A 24,759-nucleotide genomic window follows, 5' to 3' on the forward strand; every position below is an offset into this window, starting at 1 on the left:
ATTAGATGTTTAGAGTTTTATTCACAGATGTAGTTGCTGGAATTGTTGGGGTCCAAAAAGGAGGGGCAGGGAGACCAACTAGGAGGCTGTGGAGTGACGGATGACAACAAAGAGGGGTGGCCTTGGTGCAGTCAGCAGGTAGACCAGGCAGGGCCTGGTGACTATCGGGAGTCAGGGAGAGGAGGTGCAGACTGAACCCAGGCTCCCACACCCGGTAAGAGTGAAGTTGTGGAGTCAGCATGAAAAGCGATCTCTGTGGGGGCAGACCAGAGAGATTCAGCATTCCTGCGTGTGCTCCCCACAAGGAGACGCATCCCATTATGGTGGTTCAAATGCTTGTTTTCATGGTATCCACTCCGTACGATAGCAATGAGGTCTCCACTGTCATAATAGCAAACACCTTGTAGACGCATGTGGAAATAATCATCTAGTTCCCTCCCTCTACCAAGGAGAGAGCTTAAATCTAGAAAGGTGAACGGGAGTTGGGGGGAGGAGTTGGGAGTTGGGAGTTGGGAGTTGGTGGCGGTGTCAGGACCTGAACCCTGGCCTCCCGTATTCTCAGGCAACTGTTTTCTCTGCTGCACTCAAGGGGGAGCAACGTTGGCCCCAGAGCTGGTGACGGTAGGTGGAATTCTTGGTTCCTTGGGCGTTAAGGGGCTGATGAATACTGGTTTGTGCTGAATTCCTTGCTTTCAGTATTGAGGGAGATGTCCCCTTCCCATTATTTTGAATCAAGCTCACTTGAATAGCAATGTTAGAATGAAGTGGGCTAGAGGTCTAGATCCTGCTGCTCACTAGGGGCATGTATCTGCAAGCTGCTTTGATCACAGGGGTCTGCAAGCTGAGAAACCCATGACCTTCTCTGCAGAGGGGCTCATTAATGCTAAATTCTCCACCCCACTACAGCCCGCCTTCTGTGGACCCCGCTGTTGCTTCAGTCTCCTTCCCACACTACTCCCATGGCAAACTACCCTTCCAGCCTGGCCAGGCAGCCCTACCCGGCCGGGTCTTGCTCTGTGCTTTGGTCCCTGCTCTCCGAGAACTGACCCAGGAATCAGAAAAGATGCACACCTGCCGCCTCCACTCCTCCTCTGCTTTCCAAAGTCGAGTAGGGATAATATCTTGGATAATTATGGTTAAATAAGACCCCATCAGTACCTACAGGATTACACTGGGCCTCGTTGAAGTCAGTAAACTTGTGAACCGCCCAGGTGGAGAAATTCAAGAAATGACTTTTGTAATGGACATCTTGCCCTAAGCCCTTCCTCTCCGCGCACGAAAAAGCGCCTCTCTCCACTGCTCCGCTAGGGGGCAGGAGAGGTCACATAACGCTGAATTAAAAAAAAAAAAGAAAAAAAGAAAAGTAAGAAAAGAAAAACTCAACTTTTCCCCCAAACTGGTTTCCATCTCATGAAACCGAATGCTCCAGCTGTGGCGTCCCAGACTCCCGCCCCGACACGCCCCTCGCCCGCCGCCTCCCCCCTGCGCCCCAGCCTTTGCCCGGTGCTGTCAGCTACTCCGCGGACCACGGTCCCTGCACCTCTGCCCGTGCGCCCTTTGCCCTGAAGATGAAGGTTTGGCTGTTGCTTGGTTTTCTGCTCCTGCACGAAGCGTTCGAGGAAAGTGAGTGACCCTGGGCGGGGACTACCCAGTTTGTGCCTTCATTTAGCTTTGATCCCCAACCAACATCCTCCCGCAGCCGACAGTCCTCCAGCCAGTTCCTTCTGTTAACTTTTGACCTTCCAAGGCTCGGCTTTGGCCCTGCCGGGTGCACCTGCCTCTTATCTCCTCTCCACCTCGGGACTCCCCCGGGAACGGTGGCCACTACCCCTTCCCTTAGGGTCCCCACTAGGAACGCCTCGGTGCTCCCGGAAAGCCCTTGGCGGGCAAACCGAGCATCCCCCACCAGCGCCTGGTCCAGCCCCCAGTGTCAACGTGTCTTTCTGGGAGGTGGCTGCGGGAGCAGGGAGCGGTGGCTCGCTGCCACCTCTGCGCGCGCCTTCTCCCCGGATCTCCGCTTCTGAGGGCGGTGCCATCCCAGCAAGGCGATTGCTGATTCTTTGGCAAAATTCGAAGTATCCTTCTCCTGCGGCAGTCCTTGATTTATTTTCGTATACTACTCTGGGGTTGAATCTTGCAAGATCTACTTAAAAAATCCAGCCGCTGTTAGCACTTCTTAACTGATAGGGAAAAGATAAAGAAAATGCATTTTTTTTTTTTTTATAGCATAGGGGCTCCCTAATGCCTCTTGGACTTTTTTTGAGTGTGGGCCTGCCCTGGGCTCACCCCGTTGTTTAGACTCACAACCAGGGTCAGGCTTTGTGTGTGTGTGTGTGTGTGTGTGTGTGTGTGTATTCTTGTATCTATGTTTATATATGACTTTAGGTTTTTGTTGGGTTGGCCCCATTATTTATTCAAACAGTGTTATTTACGGGTATAGTACATTTGGCCCCTGGGTACATCCTGGTATCCTGGAACCTCCCTCGGAATTCCTCAGCTACAGCCGCGATTTTTGCTTAGTTTTGCTTGAAAGCAGCTTTTGCTATTATGCAATCTCACTCTGGAACCACCTCAGCCTGGCTCACATTTTATCCACTACTCAGTCCTCAGCAGTTCCTGTATTTCCCGTGAAACTGGAGGCATTTGTGTCCCCACCCCCCCAACCATATTCTAGTTTGCGAAGGCCAAGATGGTCCTGGGGTTTGAAACTGAGGTGAACACCCTCCTGCCCTAGAGACTTGCTGAATCAAAGGTGGGCAATGCTTCTGTCCCAGGAGCAAGGGCTACTCTGCCCAGAGAGGAGCTGGCATGAGGTCACATTGTAAAAGGCACTATTAAGAGGCTCCTGGCAGGTCCTTGAATGTGACTGCTCAAGTGCCAGAAATACAGAATCTGGTATCTTCTCTCTCTCTCTCTCTCTTTTTTTTTACTAGGTCAGGAGATGGCCAGACAAAATAACTTCCAATAGCCCATTTGCTTGGTTATACGGTACACCCATGATGCCTCCCTCCAAGGGCCAGGAGGCTGGCTCGCCCACCACCTCCTGGGTCTTTCCCAGCCAGTATGTGTCCAGACCATGGGGATGATTGCAAATAACTACCTGAATCCGCTAGTCTCTATTTAAGTCCAATGTGATTCATAAAAACAAGAAACCTTTGCGAGACAGAGAAAGCTGAGCACAAAGGCTATTTTACAAGAAATAATGGGTACATTTTAGTTGTGCTAATAGTACTGTGGCTTTGTTTTTAAAAGTATATGTAGACGAGTGATCAAGAAAATACTGAATCCATAATTAGAAAAGTATACCTGCTTCATTAAATTATGTAACTGTTTTCTTAAACCCATTAAGAATATTTGTTTTTGTTTTGTTTTGTTCTATTTTGAGTGATCACGTGGCTGGCTGGGTCAGGAACCAGCCAAAGACCGAGGCATATACAGAAGCCGTCCAGCGCCAGTCTGATGGGCAGTTTGGACCACGCTGCACCCAGTCCATCGCAGAGCACACACCGCAGCCACAAGGCCCATGACTCAGCTCAGGCCACTGCCTTTTGTTTTTCTGATCATTTCTAAAAAAGGTCTTCTGATAGTCGAAGGCTACCCTGCGAGCACATATTGATTCTACATCTGGTTCTACCCCAGTGATGTTTGCCTTGCCTAAATCTCAAATGCGTTGTTTACATTTTTAGAAGTAGTATAATCTTGTCTCATGAAGAATGAGAGCCAGAAAGGCACCTGCTACTCAGGAGGCATGAAAGTGAGGGACTGAGACCGTAAATAGCTCGGACCCCCTTTAGAGTCAGGTCCGGCATCCAGCCCGGGATTGTCAGCATTTGTATGGAATCTGTACCTGCTGGGTTTCTTCATATGGTGCTGCTGTTCTTACATACTAGACTATAAAATCCCAAGCCCTTACTGGTTTTTCATTTACATAAATATTTACATAAATAGTTTTAATATATTTCATTTACTTAATACATCCATAAAAATGGATTTGTTCCTGTTTTGTTGAATTTACCCCAGACCTTTGGTCAATGCTAATGTGATCTTCAGTCTCACATGGGCTTGTTTGTATCCCATGGAAGGTTCTGTCTTGGGGAGGACAGCAGGAATTTGCTGTGATACCAGGGCGAAGTAGCCTATCTCTAAGGAGGTAGGGAGGGAGACACAGGCTCATGAATCTTCAATCAGGACTCTAGCATTTTTGCATCTCCATGTATTCCTTGGAAAAGGAGTATAAAAATTAGCTCAGAAATCCTTATAACGAAAAAAGAATTATAAAAATCCTCACCATTTAGGAATGCAAATAATGGTTCTAAGCACATGGGATCTTGGCCCAGATGTTTGACATACGAAATAATCTCCCATCCTTAGAGTCAAAAACAAGAAGAGTTTGATGGTGACAGAGAGACTAGGCAGGTGATGGCCAGACGAGTGAGTCCTGAGGACTGATGCCTCTCCCTGGACAGGGTTGAGAAGCCCCGACTCTGGTGCCCATAATCTAATGGGGAGGACAGCAAGTGGACCAACAAGAAAAGCTAAAAATAGCAGGAAGTGCTAAGCGGCATGAGGAATCATAACCTGGACATATTCATTCCCCAGGGCTGCTGAAACAAAGCACCACAGACCAGGTGGCTTAGGACAACAGAAGTTGAGTGTCGCCCAGTTCTAGAAGCTAGCGGTCAGAAAGCAAGGTGTCCGCAGGACCAGCTGTGTCTGCAGCACTGGGTCTCACTGCCTCTTCCTGGCTTTTGCCGGTGGTGGCTGGCTGTCCTTCCTGCTCCTGGGCTTGTAGCTGAATCACCCCGATTGCCCCCTGTTGCCACAAGGTGCTCTGCATCCTATGTGTGTTTGAACTTCACGTGGCATTTCCCTCTGTGTGTGCCTCTTTTTTTTTAAAGATTGATTTATTAGTGTGGCCAGGTAGGGGGAGGGGCCAAGGGAGAGAGTCCTGAAGCAGCCCACCCACGCCAAACCCACCCCTCCCCTCCTCTACTGAGCCCGGAGGCTTGATCCCACGACGCTGAGATCATGACCTGAGCTGAAATCAAGAGTTGGACGCTTAACTGACTGAGCCACCCACGCACCCCATGTGTCTTTTTATAAGAACAGCAGCACATTGGATCGGAGCCCTCCCTGATGACCTCCTCTTAACTTGGTTACAACCACCAAGATCTTATTTCCAAATAAGGTCACACTCAGCCCTACCACGGGGTAGGACTTCAGTGTGCCTTTTGGTGGGCACAAGTCAACATGTAACATAGGGTCAGAGGATAGAAGGTGCACAGAGGGAGGGAGAGCATGGTTTGGATAAGAGAGTCAGAGGCCTGGCCAGAGAGAGGACGTACAGGTAGCAAGTGTGGGAAGAAGAGGTGTGTAGGGCAAGGCGGGGTGCAGGGAGGAGGGGTCTGGGGGTGGGGGAGCCTTGCAGCAGTTTCCAGGTGGTCCTGTGGCCAGTGTGGCCAGAGGACCGATAGGTGGGAGACAGGAACTGGCAAGCCTAGTAGAGCACAGGAAGACTCGGGGCTTTATTCTGAATTAGATGGAAGTCACTGGACCGTCTTGAGGACAGGAGCACCCCTGATGCGACTGATGTTTTTAAAGGCAGGAGTGCTCGGGAGGAAGTTGGGAGTTTACACGGGGAGCGGTTTTAATAGTCCATGTGCTAAGTGGCTTGGTCTGGCGTGGCTACCGTGGCTGTAGGCACTTCTTCCTATAGACGACGATCGGGTTCTATGAAGCCAAAAGGATTTGTGGCTGGATTTGATGTGGCCCAGGAGAGAAAGGAAGAACCACATGGGACTCTGGGGTTTTTATCCTGAGCCGCTGTGTGAATAGAGTTGTCATAGGCTGGTAGAGGGACACGGGGGAAGGAGCCAGACGGAAGGGGCCTCCGGAGGTCAGTTTGGACACGTTCCATTGGAGATGCCTGCTAGCTTTCCAAGTGGCCGTGCTGAGTAAGCGATGGAATATTCAGATCTGGAGTTTCGAGGCAAAGTCAGGACCAGGCAGCAGCTGGCAGCACGACCCAGGAGGCTGTGTCAGGCCACTTAGAGATTGAGTGTCCTAAACGGCTGAGGTGAGCTGCAAGGATTAAGCCCTCGGCGCTTGGGTCATGCAGGAAAGGACGATGAGCAAACACTGCCAAAGAGACTGAAAAGGATTTGCAGGAAACGGAGGTAAAAACAAAATAGACACCAAAAGCAAAGACGGCGCTGTGTTTTAGGACGCAGGCAAACAGAGTGCTTCAAGAAGAGAGTGATTATTTCTCAATACATACCAATATCCGATCTTTAGGCTGTACACCTGAAACGAATATATCAATTATATTTTTTAAATAAGAGCAATCAACACTGTTCGAATGAACATGATAAGGAATATTTCAAAGCAAGGTTTTTATTATTGAAATATAGTTAACGTACATTAGTACATAAATGTCATGTGTAGGACCTACTGATTCAACATTTACATTCATTGTGACATGCTCACCTCTGTGACTGGAGTTACCATACAAAGCTATTTCAATATTATTGACTCTATTCCCTATGCTGTACTTTACAGCCCTGTGACTGACTCATTTTGGAACTGGAAGCTTTACCTCCTATTCTCCTTCACCTCTTTCACCTGTTCCCTGGCCCCCCACCCCTGCTTTGGTAACCTGTATTTCTTACATCTGTGTGTTTCCTTCACTTTTGTTTTATTTGTTCATTTGTTTTTTAGGTTCTACATCTAAGTGAAATCATATTTGTCTAACACTGTCTGACTTATGTCACTTAGCATAATACACCCTAGTTCCATCCATGTTGTTGCAAATGGCAGAATCTCATTTTTAACGGCTGAGTACTATTCCATTGTTACATATATATCACATCTTTATCCATTCATTTATCAAAGAACACTCAGATTGCTTCCATATCTTGCCTATTATAATGTTGCAATGAAGGTAGAAATATAAATATATATATATAACATATATATATATATCTTAGAATTAGTATTTTAATTTTCTTATAAATACTCAGAAGTGGAATTGTTGTATCATATGGCATTTCTATTTTTAATATTTTGAGGAAGCTTCATACTGTTTTTTTATTAACTTATAATGTATTAATAGCCCCAGGGGTATAGGTCTGTGAATCGTCAGTCTTACACACTTCACAGCACTCACCATAGTACATACCCTCCCCAATGTCCATAACCCAGCTACCTTATCCCTCCCCCAGCAACCCTCAGTTTGTTTCCTGAGATTAAAAGTCTCTTAATGTTCCCCCACAACCCCCACCCTGCCTTTCAGATTTCTCATATCAGAGAGATCACATGATAATTGTCTTTCTCTGATTGACTTATTTTGCTTAGCATAATACCCTCTAGTTCCATCCATGTCATTGCAAATGGCAAGATCTTGGGGTTCTTTTGATGGCTGCATAGTATTCCTGTGTGTGTGTGTGTGTGTGTATGTGTGTATCACATTTTCTTTATCCATTCATCGTCTGTTGATGGACATCTGGGTTCTTTCCATAGTTTGGCTATTGTGGACATTGCTGCTATAAACATTTGGGTTCACGTGCCCCTTTGGATCACTACATTTGTATCTTTAGGGTAAATCCCCAGTAGTGCGATTGTTGGATTGTAGAGTAGCTCTATCTTCAACTTTTTGAGGAAACTCCATACTGTTTTCCAGAGTGGCTGCACCGGTTTGCCTTCCCATCAATAGTGTAGGAGGGTCCCCCTTTCTCTGCATCCTCGCCAGCATCTGTCATTTCCTGACTTGTTAATTTTAGCCATTTTGACTGGTGTGAGGTGGTATCTCACTGTGGTTTTGATTTGTATTTCCCTGATGCCGAGTGATGTGGAGCACTTTTTCATGAGTCTGTTCACCATTTGGATGTCTTCTTTGCTGGAATATCTATGTCTTCTGTTCATGTCTTAGATTATTTAGATTAGATTAGATTATTCTTTGGGTGTTGAGTTTGCTAAGCTCTTTATAGATTTTGGACACTGGATCTTTATCTGATATGTCATCTGCAAATATCTTCTCCCATTCTGTCAGTTGCCTTTGGTTTTGTTGACTGTTTCCTTTGCTGTGCAAAAGCTTTTGATCTTGATGAAGTCCCAATAGTTCATTTCTGCCCTTGCTTCCCTCGTCTTTGGCAATGTTTCTAGGAAGAAGTTGCTGCAGCTGAGGTCGAAGAAGTTACTGCCTGTGTTTTCCTCAAGAAAATCCATCCAAAGATGGATTCCTGTCTCACATTGAGGTCTTTTCTCCATTTTGAGTCTATTTTTGTGTGTGGTGTAAGGCAATGGTCCAGTTTCATTCTTCTGCATGTGGCTGTCCAATTTTCCCAACACCATTTGTTGAAGAGACTGTCTTTTTTCCATTGGACATTCTTTCCTGCTTTGTTGAAGATTAGTTCACCATAGAGTTGAGGGTCCATTTCTGGGCTCTCTATTCTGTTCCATTGATCTGTCTGTCTGTTTTTGTGCCAGTACCATACTGTCTTGATGATGACAGCTTTTTAATAAAGCTTAAAGTCTGGAATTGTGATGCTGCCAACTTTGTTTCTCTTTTTCAACATTCTTCTGGCTATTCGAGGTCTTTTCTGGTTCCATACAAATTTTAGGATTATTTGTTCCACTTCTTTGAAAAAAATTGATGGTATTTTGATAGGAATTGCATTAAATGTGTAGATTGCTTTAGGTAGCATAGGCACTTTCACAATATTTGTTCTTCCAATCCATGAACATGAACGTTTTTCCATTTCTTTGTGTCTTCCTCAATTTCTTTCATGAGTACTTTATAGTTTTCTGAGTATAGATTCTTTGCCTCTTTGGTTAGGTTTATTCCTAGATATCTTTTGGTTTGGGGTGCAATTGTAAATGGGATTGACTCCTTAATTTCTCTTTCTTCTGTCTTGTTGTTGGTGTAAAGAAATGCAACTGATTTCTGTGCATTGATTTTATATCCTGACACTTTACTGAATTCCTATACAAGTTCTAGTGGATTTGGAGTGGAGTCTTTTGGGTTTTCCACATATAGTATCATATCATCTGCAAAGAGTGATAGTTTGTCTTCTTCTTTGCCGATTTGAATGCCTTTAATTTTTTTGTTGTCTGATTGCTGAGGCTAGGACTTCTAGTAGTATGTTGAATAGCAGTGGTGATAGTGGATATCCCTGCCGTGTTCCTGACCTTAGGGGAGAAGCATTTTCCCCATTGAGGTTTTCCCCATTGAGAATGATATTTGCTGTGGGTTTTTCATAGATGGCTTTGAAGATATTGAGGTATGTACCCTCTGTCCCTACACTTTGCAGAGTTTTGATCAGAAAAGGATGTACTTTGTCAAATGCTTTTTCAGCATCTATCAAGAGTATCATATGGTTCTTGTTCTTTCTTTTATTGATGTATTGTATCACATTGCTTGACTTGCGGATGTTGAATCAACCTTGCAGCCCTGGAATAAATCCCCCTTGGTTGTGGTGAATAATCCTTTTAATGTACTGTTGGATCCTATTGGCTAGCATTTTGCTGAGAATTTTCACATCTGTGTTCATCGAGGATATTGGTCTATAATTCTCTTTTATGATGGGATCCTTGTCTGGTTTTGGGATCAAGGTGATGCTGGCCTGATAAAATGAGTTTGGAAGTTTTCCTTCCATTTCTATTTTTTGGAACAGTTTCAGGAGAATAGGAATTAATTCTTTTTAAATGTTTGGTAGAATTTCCCTGGGAAGCCATCTGTCCCTGGGCTCTTGTTTGTTGAGAGATTTTTAATGACTGCTTCAATCTCCTTACTGGTTATGGGTCTGTTCAGGCTTTCTATTTCTTCCTGGTTCAGTTATGGTAGTTTATATGTCTCTAGGAATGCATCCATTTCTTCCAGATTGTCAAATTTGCTGGCATATAGTTGCGCATAATATGTTATTTATAATTGTTTGTATTTCTTTGGTGTTGGTTGTGATCTCTCCTCTTTCATTCATGATTTTATTGATTTGGGTCCTTTCTCTTTTCTTTTTCATAAATCTGGCCAGGGGTTTATCAATCTTATTAATTTTTTCAAAGAACCTGCTCCTAGTTTTGTTGATTTGTTCTATTGTTTTTTGGTTTCTATTTCATTGATTTCTGCTCTGATTTTTATTCTTTCTCTTCTTCTGCTGGGTTTAGGCTTTCTTTGTTGTTCTTTCTCCAGCTCTTTTAAGTGTAGGGTTAGGTTATGTATTTGAGACCTTTCTTGTTTCTTGAGAAAGGCTTGTACTGCTATATATTTTCCTCTCAGGACTGCCTTTGCTGTGTCCCATAGATTTTGAACCATTGTGTTTTCATTATCATTTGTTTCCATGAAATTTTTCATCCTTCAATTCAGAAGGATGCTCATTAGTCTCCATGTAATTTGGATTCTTTCCAAATTTCCTGTTGTGATTGAGTTCTAGCTTCAGAGCATTGTGGTCTGAAAATATGCAGGGAATGATCCCAATCTTTTGGTACTGGTTAAGACCTGATTTGTGACCCAGGATGTGATCTATTCTGGAGAATGTCCCATGTGCACTAGAGAAGAATGTGTATTCTGTTGCTTTGGGATGGAATGTTCTGTATGTATCTGTGATGTCCATCTGGTCCAGTGTGACATTTAAGGCCTTTATTTCCTTGTTGATCTTCTGCTTGGATGATATGTCCATTTCAGTGAGGGGAGTGTTAAAGTCCCCTACTATTATTATATTATTGTTGATGTGTTTCTTTGATTTTGTTATTAATTGGTTTATGTAGTTGGCTTCTCCCATGTTACAGGCATAGATATTTAAAATTGTTAGATCTTCTTGTTGGACAGACCCTTTGAGTATGATATAGTGTCCTTCATCTCTTATTATAGTCTTTGGCTTAAAATCTAATTGATCTGATATAAGAATTACCATCAGACATCTTCTGATGTCCATTAGCATGGTAAATTGTTTTCCACCCCCTCACTTAAATCTGGAGATGTCTTCAGGTCTAAAATGAGTTTCTTGTAGGCAGCATATTGATGGGTTTTGTTTTTTATCCATTCTGATACCCTGTGTCTTTTGATTGGGGCATTTAGCCCATTTACATTCAGGGTAACTATTGAGAGAGATGAATTTAGTGCCATTGTATTGCCTGTAAGGTGACTGCTACTGGAGATTGTCTCTGTTCCTTTCTGATCTACTACTTTTAGGCTCTCTCTGCTTAGAGGACCCCTTTCAATATTTCCTGTAGAGCTGGTTTGGTGTTTGCAAATTCTTTCAGTTTTTGTTTGTCCTGGAAGCTTTTAATCTCTCCTATTTTCAATGATAGCCTAGCTGGATATAGTATTCTTGGCTGCATGTTTTTCCCATTTAGTTCTCTGAATATATCATGCCAGTTCCTTCTGGCCTGCCAGGTCTCTGTGGATAAGTCTGTTGCCAATCTAATATTTTTACCATTATATGTTATAGACTTCTTGTCCCGGGCTGCTTTCAGGATTTTCTCTTTGTCGCTAAGACTTGTAAATGTTACTATTAGATGACATGGTGTGGACCTATTTTTATTGATTTTGAGGGGTGTTCTTAGCATCTCCTGGATTTTGATGTTTGTTCCCTTTGCCATATTAGGGAAATTCTGTACAATAATTCTCTCCAATATACCTTCTGCTCCCCTCTCTCTTTCCTCTTCTGGAATCCCAATTATTCTAATGTTTCATCTTATGGTATCACTTCTCTCTCAAATTCTCCCCTCGTGATCCAGTGGTTGTTTGTCTCTCTTTTGCTCAGCTTCTTTATTCTCCATCATTTGGTCTTCTTTATCACTAATTCTATCTTCTGCCTCATTTATCCTAGCAGTAAGAACCTCCATTTTTGATTGACCTCATTAATAGCTTTTTTGATTTCAACTTGGTTAGATTTTATTTCTCCAGAAAGGTCTTTTTTCTCTCTGGAGGGGGTTTCTCTGATATCTTCCATGCCTTTTTCGAGCCTGGCTAGAACCTTGAGAATTGTCATTCTGAACTGTAGATCTGACGTATTACCAATGTCTGTATTGATTAGGTCCCTAGCCTTTGGTACTGCCTCTTGTTCTTTTTTTTGTGGTGAGTTTTTCCGCCTTGTCATTTTATCCAGATAAGAATATATGAAGGAGTGAATAAAATAATAAAAGGGTGGCAAAGACCCCAGTAAAATTTGTTTTAACCAAATCAAAGGAGACCCCAAATTGTGGAGGGAAGAAAGGGGGTAAAAAGTTCAGTAAAATAAAAAAAATTAAAAAGAGGGAAAAAAAAGAAAAAATATAAAAAATATATAAAAAAGAAAAATATATATATATTAGACTGGTGAATAGAACAGGTTTACTCACTTAATTTTGGGAGTATTTTGGTCTCTTAGAAGAAACTACCTCCCCAAATTTTAAAGAATGAAAAACATATATAAGGGTAAACATGATGAAGGGATGGAATATGACTATAAAGATGAAAAAAAAATTTTTTTTTAATTTCTAAAAAAAGGAGTTCATAAGTTGGTTGGGAGAATAAAGAAAAAGAAAGTGGAGTGAATTTGCTCAGGCTGGAGACTAGAACAAAGCCCTGTGCTAGATTTAGAGTATATTTTGATCTATTAGAAGAAGTTGTATCCCAAATTTTTTTAGAAGAAAAAACCCTATGTGTATACAAAAAATAAAGTTAGATACAATGAAGGATAAAATGTGGCTATAATAATGAAGATTCAAAAATGATTTTTTTGAAAGGTACTGTTAAGATAAACTAATTAAAAAACGTTAAAAGAGGAAAGGGTAAAAGTTAAATTTTAGCAGTAGAAAAAAATAAGATTAAAAAAGATTAACTTTCAAGACTAAAGAATCATGGGGAGAAAGCCATGAATTCCATTCTTTGCTTTCTCCTCCCCTGGAATTCTGCTGTTCTCCTTGGTAAGTGAACTTGGGGGAAGGGCCTGCTGTAATGATTCTCAAGTGTCTTTGCCTGAGGTGGAATTGCACCTCCTGTACCAGGGGCCAGGCTAAGTAATCTGCTCGGGTTCGCTTTCGGGAGCTTTTGTTGTCTGAACGCTTTCCATAGAGTTCTGGAGGACAGGAATGAAGATGGCGGCCTCCTGGTCTCCGGCCCAGAGGAGCCGAGAGCTTGGGCCCCACTCCCAGTGCGCCGGTGGAGAAAAGCGCTCAATCACTCCCGTCTCCCTGGCCTCTGGCTGTGCTCTGAGCTCACCCCACCTGTGACCAAGCATCTTTGTCTCTGGCACACAGCCCCGCCTGGAGTCTCTGATCCCCACAGATCCCTGAGCTCTTCCAGGGGAGTCTCCCTGGGTCTTGTGGGGTCCCCACTTACAGAGCAGTGACCTGTGCTATGGATCACAATAAGGTAACCCTGAGTTGTGAGCTCACTCCTCAGCCCTGTCTCTGTAGCTGGCTTCCCCGCTCTAAAACCTTTGAGTTCTGTGACACTCAGACACCCCCGATCCTTCTGTGACCCCACATGACCTGAGATCATGCTGTCACCATGAGGGTTTCACCCCTGTTTATCCTCTGGAGCTATGTCCCTCAGTGGAGCAGACTTTTAAAAGTCCTGATTTTGTGCTCCATTGCTCCGCCGCTTGCCAGGAGGCAGCCCCTCCCCCCGCAGTCTATCTTCCCGTCGCTTTGGATTCACTTCTCCGCTGGTCCTACCTTTCAGAAAGTGGTCAATTTTCTGTTTCTAGAATTGCTGCTCTTCTTCTCTTCAATCTCCTATTGGATTTGTAGATGTTTGCAATGGTTTGATAACCTATCTGATCTCCTGCTACCTGATGTCGTCTCAGCCTGCTACTTCTCTGCCATCTTGACTCCTCCCCCAATCATATGGTTTTTATCCTTTATTTTGTTAATGTGGTGTATCATGTTCATTGATTTGCAGATATTGACCCATCCTTGATTCAAGGGAATAAATAAATCCTGTTGCATCATGGTGTATAATACTTTTAATGTATTGTTGACTGTGGTTTGCTAATATTTTGTTGCAGATTTTTGCATCCATGTTCATGAGGAATATTTGCTTGTAATTTTCCTTTTTTGTAGTGTTTTTCTGGTCTTGGTATACGAGTGATAGTTTCTTATAGAATGAATTTGGAAGCAATCCTTCTTCAGTATTTTAGAATAGTCTGAGAAGGTTAGGTATTAACATTGCTTTAAATGTTTGGTAGAATTTACCAGTGAAACAATCTCGTTCTAACTTTTGTTCTTGGGATTTTTTGGTTACTCATTCAATTTAATGATCAGTAATCAGTAGGTTCAGATTTTCTATTTCTTCTTGTTTCATTCTTAGAAGATTTTATATTTCTAGAAATTCTTGCATTTCTTTTAGGTTGTACAATTTGTTGGTGTCATTTCTCATAGTAGTCTCTTGTGATTCTTTTTATATCTGTTGTGTCAGTTGAAACTTCTCTTTAATTCTGATTTTCTGTATTTGGGTCCTGTTTTTTTCTTCATGTGTCTGGCCAAAGGCTTATCAATTTTCATTATCTTTTCAAAGAACCAGTTTTCATTTCATTGATCTTCTTCTGTATTTTTTTTAGTCTTTTATTTATTTTTCACCCAGATCTTTATTATTCCCTTCCTTCTACTAACTTTGGGCTCCCCGCCCCCCACCCAAGCCCTTTAGGTGTAAAGTTAGATTTGAGACTTCTCTTGCTTCCTGAGTTAGGTCTCTATCTCTATAAATTTCTTAGAACAGTTTTGGTGCATCCCATAGATTTTGGAAAATTGTGTTTCCATCTCCATCTTCATTTGTCTCTAGGTATTTTTTATTTCTTTGATTTCTTCAATGGCCCATTAGTTGGCTAATAACATTTTGCTTGGCCTCCACATGCTTGTGTTTTCTTCTAGGGTTTTGGTGTTTTTTTGTTTGTTTTGTTTTGTTTTGTTTTGTTTTTGGCTCATAATTGATTTCTAGTTTCATTTTCTTGGGGTCAGAAAAGATGTTTGATATGATTTCAGTCTCCTTAAATTTACTGAAACTTGTTTTGTGGCCTCACATATGATCTGTCCTGGTGAATCTTCTATATGCACTTGTAAAGAATGTGTTTTCTGTTGTTTTGGGATGTAATGTTCTGTATATATTTGTTAAGTCTATCTGTCTAATGTATTCCTCAAAGTCACTGATGCCTTATTGATTTTCTGTCTGGATGATCATTGATATAACTGGGAGTTTTAGTCCCCTATTCTTACTGCATTACTGTGAAATTTTCTCTCTATGTCTGTTAAAATTTGCTTTTGTATTTAGTGCTCCCATGTTGTGTGCATGGATATTTACAAGTGTTTATAACTTCCAGCTGGATTGATGCTTTTATCAGTATATAATACCCTTCTTTGCTATTTTTACAATCTTCATTTTGAAGTATCTTTTGTCTGGGAGCCCCTGGGTGACTCAGTCACCTAAGCATCTGACTCTTGATTTCAGCTTGGGTCATGATCTCAGAGTGATGAGCATGGAGTCTGTTTAGGAATCTCTCTCTCCCTCTATCATCCCTCCCCGATTCACACTCACTCTCTCTCTCTCTCAAATAAATAAACGAACTCTTTTGTCTGGTATAAATATTTTTACCCCAGGTCGTCTTCTTTTTTTTTTTTTTTTTTAATCTCCATTTGTATGGATATCTGTTTTTATCCCTTCACTTTTGGTCGGTGTGTGTGTATCTTTACCTCTGAACTAAGTCTCTTATATTCAGCATAAAGATGGGTCTTGTTTTTTAAATTAATCACTTACCCTATGTCTTTTGATTGGAACACTTATCAACATTTAAAGTAATTATGGACAGATATATTCTTACGGTGTTTTGTGCATTGTTTTCTGGTTGCTTTTATAGTTCTCTTTTCCTTTTCTCATTTATTGCTCTCTTGTGACTTGATGACTTTCATTAGTGCTATGTTTAGAAATCTCTCTCTCTCTCTCTCACTCTTTTGTAAAATTTTTCTAGGTTTTTTGTTTCTGGCTACCATGAAGTTTATATATAACATCCTATGTATATAGCAATCTGTTTTAAGTTAATCATTGCTTAAGTTTGAACACATTTTAAAAGCACTATGCTATATTTTTACCTTTCCCATGTTTTACATATGTGACATCATATCACATTTTTTTGGTATGTGTATCCATTAAATAATTATTGTAGATATAGTTGATTTTACTACTTTTGTCTTTTAACCTTCACACGAGCTTCATAGGTGGCTGGTCCACTCCCTTTACTCCATTTGCTTTTACTAGTGAGATTTTTTCTTTCACAATTTTCTTCCACTTATTTTTCCTCTTAAAAAGTCCCTTTAACATTTCTTATAAGGCCAGTTTAGTGGTGATGAACCCTTTTAACTTTTGTTTGTCTGGGAAAATTGACCTCTTTTTCAATTTTGAATGATAACCTTGTGGGGTAGAGTATTCTTGATTACAGTTTTTTTTTTTTTTCTTTTGGCAGTTAGAATATATTATAACACTACCTTCTGGCCTGTGAGGTTTCAGCTCAAAAACCAACTGAGTTTTGGGTGTTCCCTTGTACACAACTAGTTGCTTTTCTCTTGCTCCTTTCAAGATTCTAGATCTTTAATTTTTGATATTCAATTATAATGTGTCTTAGTATGGGCATCTTTGGGTTCATCTTGTTTCAGGCTTTCTGTGCTTCTTGAACTTGAATGTCTGTTTCTTTCCCCAGGTTAGGAATGTTTTCAGCCATTGTTTTTCAAATAAATCTTCTGTCCTTTTCTGTCTTCTGGCAACTCTATAATGCAAATGTTAGTATGCTTAATGTTGTCCTAGAGATTCCTTAAGCTATTATCATTTTGTTTAATCTTGTGTGTTATTCCCAGTACCCTGCCTTCCAGATCATGGATCCACTTTTGTGCATTTTTTGATCTGCTATTGATTCCCTTTAGGGTATTTTTTATGTCCGTTATTTTATTCTTCAACTCTGATTTTTTTTTTATATTTTCTTTCTCTTTGTTGAAGTTCCCACTGTATTCATCCATTCTTTCCCTGAATCCAGTGAGCATCTTTATGACCTTGACTTTGACCTCTTTATCAGATAGAGTGCTTATATCTTCATTTTGTTTAGTCCTATTTAAGGATTTGTCTTGTTCTTTTGTTTGGAATATATTCTTCTGTCTCCTCATTCTCTCACTCTCTGTGTTTGTTTCTATGTTTTAGGTAGATTAGCTACATCTTCCAGTCTTGAAGAATATGGTGTCATGTAAAGGGTGTCCAGTGGGGCTTGGAAGAGCGGTCCTTCTTGGTCACCAGAACCAGACATTCCAGGGTCACCTTGTATGGGCTGCATGTGCCTTCCTGCTGTGGCTGGAACACAGCTGCTGTGGGCATACTTTTGGGTGAGGCTAGTCATGTGGGGGCCACTTTGGGGGTGCACTGTTCCTGGCAGAGGCCAGCGACCTGATGGAGTTAGGCAGGAGCTGTCAAAGTAACATCTTTGTCCTGGAGTAGAAGTGTTTATTCTTAGAAATTGCTATTTTAAGAAAATGATACTTTAAGAAATGGTAAGAGGGTATTTCAGAGTGAGTCTCTCAAAGGGAGTAAGGAAAGGAAAGCCTCTCATCTTTATATTTTCTTCTCCCAAGTGTCATTGCTTTCTTACCTTCTCAACGTTGTTGTTGGCATGTCCATGAGGAACCAAAAAATTAGAGTAGGGCATGTTCATCAGTTTATATAACTCACTAGGGAAGCCCTAAGCTACTCAGCCAATTTACAGTGTGGTTATTTTTATGCAACCCTCATGTCAGACCTTTACCCTTAACTGTCCACGAGAAGAAAAAGGCAAATAGCTACAGATCTTTATATTAATGACAGTATTCATATATAGTCTTCCTGTGAGTAGCATATATATTAATGACAGTATTCATATATAGTCACTCTGCTAGTGAATTTTTTTTTAACTCCTCCAACATAATTCTAGTCTATAGAATTAGAGAGGTTAATAGTTAAATTGCCTTTATTAAGGGTTTGATTGCAATCCTCAATTTGTGCCAAAGGGTTATAGTCCTTTGTCTTGTTTACTTCTTATTTTATAACATTTATTCATTTATTTTGGAGACAGGCTTTTGACCAGTGTCTCTTCACTTAGGGATTCTAATGTATGCCTTGGAAAAGCATACCCAGCCCTTCCAGGAAGGTTGTACTCGCCTCCCTGGCATCATGTTCTGTTTGATTTGGAACTTCTTGTCAAAGCCTGGGGCGTATCACACAAAGAAACCATTTAGACAGCGTGTTATGCATGAGATTTTGGTCAGGGGACGGGGAGTGGGGAGAAGAAGAAGAAAAAGAAAAGAAACTGTTACAATATGCTAATCTTTAAGTGAATCAAGAGACAACAGCATGAACTAGAGAAGACTCTAGACCCGACATCCAAGGATCTGTTTCTTAGCTAACTTCTTAGTAACCTGCAGTGAGCTACTTGGCATCTGTGCTCAGTTATTTCACCTGTAAATTAGGAAGAATATTCGCTTCATTGCTTCCATTACAAATTTATCATGGAGATCACCGTGAGACGTTATCACAAGACAATCACAAAATAGCAAGTAACACTTACCTAGCACTTACTTATTATGGGTCAGACAATATTCTCAGTGTGTTAAATGAATTAACTCATGTAATCTTCCACAACTATTGATAAGATAGTCATTGTTAACATATAATTCTCAATTTATAGATGAACGAACAGAGAGAGGGTAGATAACATCCTGCTGTGACATAGCTAATAAGTGGCCGTCAGGATCTGAAGTCAATAATGATATTTAATGATGTGTGAATTTTATCACTTATTTCTCTATAAAATATACTACTATGATATCATCTCAAAAACACAATGGTAACGGGCTTTTGCTTTTATTTATCTATAATATAAATTTTTCAGATCTTTGGAAAATAATTTACATAGGTAGAAAAGTCATGTTCTTTAAGAAGTTAGACATGGAATTTGGGAATCACTCAATCCCAGGTCTGTCTGTATGCCTTATGGGGTCAGGTAGCTGGCTCTTGTAACTTAGTGTCATTGTTATCAGACCGTGGACCAATTCCATCGTCAGGCAGATGGACCAACTATACAGTTAGATCAGTTGCTATGTCTATTTGTTGAACAAGTCAAATTACTTTGCAGGGATAATACCACATTTGGATGCATAATATCCCTTATTAGTTTCCTGAGAAACAGAGTCCCACAGGATCTGAGAGGTTAGAAGTCAGGTGAGTTGCACTGTTTGTCTAAATTCCATAGGATTTACGGCCAGTTGTGGTAATTTCTGATACCCTGGATTCCTGTTCCATGATAAAGAAAACACATCAAATTCGACTTTAACCCAGAAGTCCATGAATTCCATAGGCATAGTGTGATCAAAATGCCTGCAAGGCACGGATGACGGACATTCTCATGGTACAATTGAATTTGCTACCCTAAGTAAAGTATGGTGATTTTTACTCTGTTGCAAAACTGAGACTTAAGTCCACAACTGACGTTGCTGGATGAGCGTACTCATGTTGATTTGACATGTTCCCAGTGGTTACAGGGCTTCTCCTTCTAGAAGGTTGGGGAAATATGTGCATGTGTGCCACTACCCACCCTCCTCTGTCATTAGAACTTTGGGGGTAAATAAGGCAAATGTGCAGGATCAGGGGAGGTCTCAGCGAACAGCAGGTTCAGCAGCAGGCACTGGGGACTCACCTTGGAATCTGGGGCTCAAGGACACAACTGTGCTCTCTGGAAGGACTGAAGAAGCTCAGCAGGGCCCATGACCCAGAGCACTAGAGTAGAGGAAGGATGGGAAATAATAAGAGACTCAGGCCTAGGGAAAGAAGGAAGGGTCTCAACAGGCCCCGAAGCCATGGAAAAGAGCAGGGCTCGGGTAGCAAGACATATAAGCCCAAAGAAGGCAGCAGGCTGAGGAGCTGATGTTGATGGATACTGGGATCCGAGTGGGGTTGGTTCCAGAGTCTGGGCTCAGCTGAACTAAAAATGGAATCTGAATGACTCCTCTTTCAAAGGGCACAGGGCAACATGCAAAGGAAGCCGAGCTTACCATTAAGCAGTTGAGTCCAGAGCAGCTAAATTTTTAGAGCCTTAAAGTTTGGCTTCATGAAACACTCACAAACTGTTCACACGCCTGTAACTAGCCCAGATCAAGAGAGAATGTTCCTGGAAATTCCCCTCATGCCCCCTCCTGGTCATCTTACCCCTTCAAGGACAATTACTACCAGACTTCTAACCTCAGGGGTTCAAACAGGAAGTGTCTAAAAATTGAGATTCTGGCACTTATAAATCAGGAAATCTGCATTTCTGCCATCCTTTGAGGTCTTAGATCTGGCAAGTGTGGGCATGTACTCTCTGCAGGCAGGGAGTTGTCCCTGCTGAAGCAGGAGTAGCTGTCCCTTAGGGAGGCCATGGCATCACCAGGCCCACTTGGCTTATCTTCTGTGGTCACCTGCCTGGCCCACCATATAAGAGCTTGCAACACTTACCTTTTTCTATTTCTTGATCCCCATTTATACTTTTGACCACCCCGAGTCTTAAATACACCAACATAGTGTTAGTTAAATAAATACATCAAAAAGGAAAAAACTTTCTCCAGCTTTAACACTCTTTCTCATTTTCTACAAATGCCCTGTATTTGTACAATCTTGGCCAAGATTTGTGTGGCTATCCATTTAAAATATATACAGGATACTTACCTACATAATAAGGTACATACTTTACATTGCAGTAAGAGTCAGAAGACTTGAATTCTACTCTCACATTCTGCCACCAACCAGCTGAGTGCAACAGCGTCTCCTTTTTTAAATGTACAATGTAAGAATTTTACCTAAATGACCTCTCAGGGCCCCGTAAGTTGGGACATTTAGTAATTTTGTGGGTATATAGTGAGGTTGCCCTTGAGTTCGTGCAGACAGAGGGGAGACTGAAACTGCATGATCTTCTTCTCGTCCTTGCTGGGCAAACACAAGTCCAAGGCTGTGCAGGCATGTGGGACATTCTGGAGCCCAGAGGCATAGCAAGGGAAGGAAAGTGGGAGCCATCATCCCTGGATGTAGGTGATCAGGGGTGGACATCTATAGAGAAAGGAAAAACAGTGATAAAATAGACTCTAATTAGATCGTCTTTTTATTATCACCCTTTGCCAGCAATTATCAACAATGTTGGTGATCAAATAATCTACCCCCCAATATTTTGTTGGCCAAGTTCTAAACCATCGCTATAGTTACTGTTGAGCTTTTAATAACTTCTTCAGAAGTTTTAAATGAGCACAGATTTGGGGTGCCTGGGTGGCTTAGTTGGTTAAGTAGCCAGCTGGGTTTTGGCTCAGGTCATGATCAGGGTCATGGGATGAGCCCCCTGTTGGGTTCCTTGTTCAGTGGGGAGTCTGCTTGAGATTCTCTCTCTCTCCCTCTGCTCCTTGCCCTGCGTGCTCTCTCTCTAAAACAACTCTTTAAAAAATAAAAAATAAAAAAATGAGGGAATATTTGGGACTTACTCCTTCTTAAGCTTTGCATGCTATATGGACAACATCCATATGGACATTGTCCATCCAGATACACCCAGACTCCGCTGTGCGCACTCCTTTGGGAGAAAGTTCATAGTGGCTTGAACTCCTCTGAGAGGGTTTATGGTGCAATTCACGTCTGTACTCCCTGGAGATGACATTCTCCTGCATTTAAACAGTAAATTCAGAATGAACAGTGCTGTCTCTGAGGCCACAAGGACGGGCAACAGCTTTGAGCAACTCTGATGCTGCCATTCTCCATGACCCCTTAGGGACTGCGAGACAGGGTGAACTACAAGAAATAGTCTTGTTATTTGGCAAGTGCAAATTTTAGCTCATAATGTACAATGAGCTAAATTGCTGAATTGGAGTAAAATCTTTGAAAATGAAATATCTTACCTCTCAGTCATTAGAAAATAATGATAATTCCTGAAAATAATTTTCATAGAGGAGAAGAGTGTCCAAAATTTACCTGTTTTAGGTGCAGAATCCACTGGTTCGTTGCTACTTGAGTTGCATTGTTCTCTCCTCACTTTTGTCCTAGTTACTGGCCAACCACTTCCCAAGAACAAGCGTCCAAAGGAGCCTGGAGAGAATAGAATCAAGCCTACCAACAAGAAGGTGAAACCCAAAATTCCTAAAATAAAGGACAGGGATGCAGCTGATGCCCCACCAAAGACTCAGTCTATAATGATACATATGATGGATAAAGGCCGCTTCCAGAAGCCTGCAGCAACCCTGAGCCTGACGGCAGGCCAAACTCTAGAGCTTCGATGTAAAGGGAACAAGATTGAATGGAGTTATCCCGCCTATCTTGACACCTTTAAGGACTCTCGCCTTAGGTGAGCATTTGTTTGTTTATTTTTACTTATGTTAGTCAAGGGTTTAGTATTAAATATGGTGTTGTTTCTGCCATCTACCATTTCACCCTCATAGCTTATACAAAAATGAAAGCCCAATGAGTAAAAGCCATAGATTTTACTTCTTTGTCCTTTTTTAAAAAAATTACTGCAAATACTATGCACATGGGTTAAAATGGTGAAATTTTATTGGAAGCCAAAAGACAAATAATTGAAACCATGATGCATAGATATTGAAGAATTCATATCAAAAAATAATGAGCCCAATCACTGCTTTCTGTTATTTTTTATGTAATCATAATGAAAACCGAAATGATCTAACTGGAGATGCCTATAAGCACATTGAGGAGAAGGCAACTTAAACTGATTTTGAACTTCTCAGCTGCTTCTGATTTGTGTTTACTTTCCAGAGTATGTGAGGTTCACGTTCAGAGCCTCAGTTGGTGAGAGGGTTATATTTGAATGAGTATCTTCCGGAGCCCGGGTTTCTTGCACAAGAAAAGTGGCGAAGATGATGCTTAGAAAAAGTGTTAAAAAGCACAAACACGGAGCACACTTCAGTGGGTCCTGGTAGGATCCCAGGGCCTTAAGGGCTGAGGTTCCAGTGCATCTTTGTGGGGGTTCCCCAGAAATTCCCGGGGTTCCTTTTTCTCATGCACAGAATGAAGGGGCTCTGACTGCATGACTTCTAAGAATCTTTCCATCTTTTTCTTCATATGATTCAGGAAAAGAAATCTAAGCAGGATATTGTCTGGGATGACTCGAATGGAGTAAGAATGAGGATCTTAGGATCAAAAATTTTGGGTGTTCCTGACAGGTTCATTTTCCATACAAACTCCACCCCGAAACCTCTTTCCTTCCCTCCAGGCCACTGGAACATGGCAGCTGGGACACTAAACTGGGGAGCATCCTTGCCTTCCCCCTCAATTCCCCTCATGCCCCCATATCCTCTCAATCTGTGAACCCGTCCAATCACAGTCCCAGCCAATGTTGTCCCTCATCCCCAATCCTGAAATGCAGTAACCACACCCAGATGTCCTCCTGGACTTCTTCTCACAGCCACTGGGCTGAGGTCTTAAGATCTGAACATGACCTTTCCCTACTTAAAGAGTAGGGCTCCACTGGGGATAAAGTCCAACATCTTCACCTGACTGATGAGACCCTCCCTGAACTCAGAATCTCTGTAGAGTCACCTCTTATCTCTAGATTAGTATCTCTGGTTTCACTAGCCTGGGCTCCTGTAAGATCATCAAATGTACCCAGCTCCCTCCAGGCCCCTTCGTCAACCTGGCCAATTTCAGCCTGCCTGTGGCTTTCTCAGGGAAGGCTGTCCCACCTCCCAGGCTTTGCTTTCCCAAGGCCCGGGATGCATCCTCTTTTGATCACTTTATACTTAGGACTCCTTTTTTTAAATCTGTGTTTTTCATGGGGCTTAACTGAGTCCTTGGCATTTAGCTTTAGCTATCGAGTGACTAGACAATCTTCTCCCGCTTCTGACACACATATACCTTAGAGAATAAATAAGTTAAAATATATAAAAGTAATATCTCTCCATCTCACTACCTTCTTGTATTAAGACTCTTTCCCATTTTATTCTGAGGATACTCTTCTGGTGTCAGGAGATGTAATCTTGTAGAGTTTTCCTTGAGGGATATTGGTAGATATGGAATGGAGAATGGAGAGTGGTGTGTGTGAGTGTATTAAAGTATGTGTGTGCATCCCCTGCTGAGGAATCTGGAAAGATTTACTACCATTTACTACCTTTCAAATGATTTAGTTCCCAAAGTGAGATTTACATACTTCAAAAAAAAAAACCCTCAGAATTGAGCTTTTTAAAATCATTCTGAACAGTTAATCTTTGACTTACAGTATATTTTAAAAAGATTTTATTTATTTATTTATTTGACAGACCAATCACAAGTAGGCAGGGAGGCCGACAGAGAGAGAGGAGGAAGCAGGCTCCCCTCGGAACAGAGAGCCCGATGCAGGGCTCAATTCTAGGACCCTGGGATCATGACCTGAGCGAAGGCAGAGGTTTTAACCCAGGGCACCCAGGTGCCCTGACTGACAGTATTTTAAACCTAGATGATTTGGCCCTTGAAGATATAGTATTTTCCAGATATATTTTCAAAGTTGTATTAGCCAGAATACTTTTGAAAATATCTTAAGGACTCAAAGTAAAGTGAACATGAATCTGAATCAAAAAGAACTATCTAAGAGCTAAAAAACCCAATTTTGACTTTGTAACATTAAATTGTATTCATTCAAAGCCCAGTCAGGGTTTTATAAGAAAGTAAAGACAGATGTGGGCTTCCAAGACTTTACCGAAAAATGTGAAAAACATCTAGTCATAACTATTTCAAATAACAACAACAAAATCACAAGTTATTTGACACCAGAGATTCAACAA

At 41.6% G+C, this 24,759-nt stretch overlaps 1 protein-coding gene across 1 annotated transcript in view; it reads left to right on the forward strand.

Moving 5' to 3' along the window:
- Window positions 1-1,357: 1,357 nt before the first annotated feature.
- PDGFRL (platelet derived growth factor receptor like) overlaps window positions 1,358-24,759 on the forward strand; it is a 70,293-nt gene continuing 46,891 nt past the window's right edge. Inside the window, exons 1-2 of the mRNA XM_032844945.1 lie at window positions 1,358-1,623; window positions 22,034-22,331. Coding sequence (XP_032700836.1) covers window positions 1,569-1,623; window positions 22,034-22,331 — 353 coding nt within the window. The 5' untranslated portion in view covers window positions 1,358-1,568. The remainder of the gene's footprint in view (window positions 1,624-22,033; window positions 22,332-24,759) is intronic.

The sequence above is a fragment of the Lontra canadensis genome, unplaced genomic scaffold (assembly GCF_010015895.1).
Source record: "Lontra canadensis isolate GAN:19392208 unplaced genomic scaffold, GSC_riverotter_1.0 scaffold159, whole genome shotgun sequence".
Lineage (NCBI taxonomy): Eukaryota > Metazoa > Chordata > Mammalia > Carnivora > Mustelidae > Lontra > Lontra canadensis.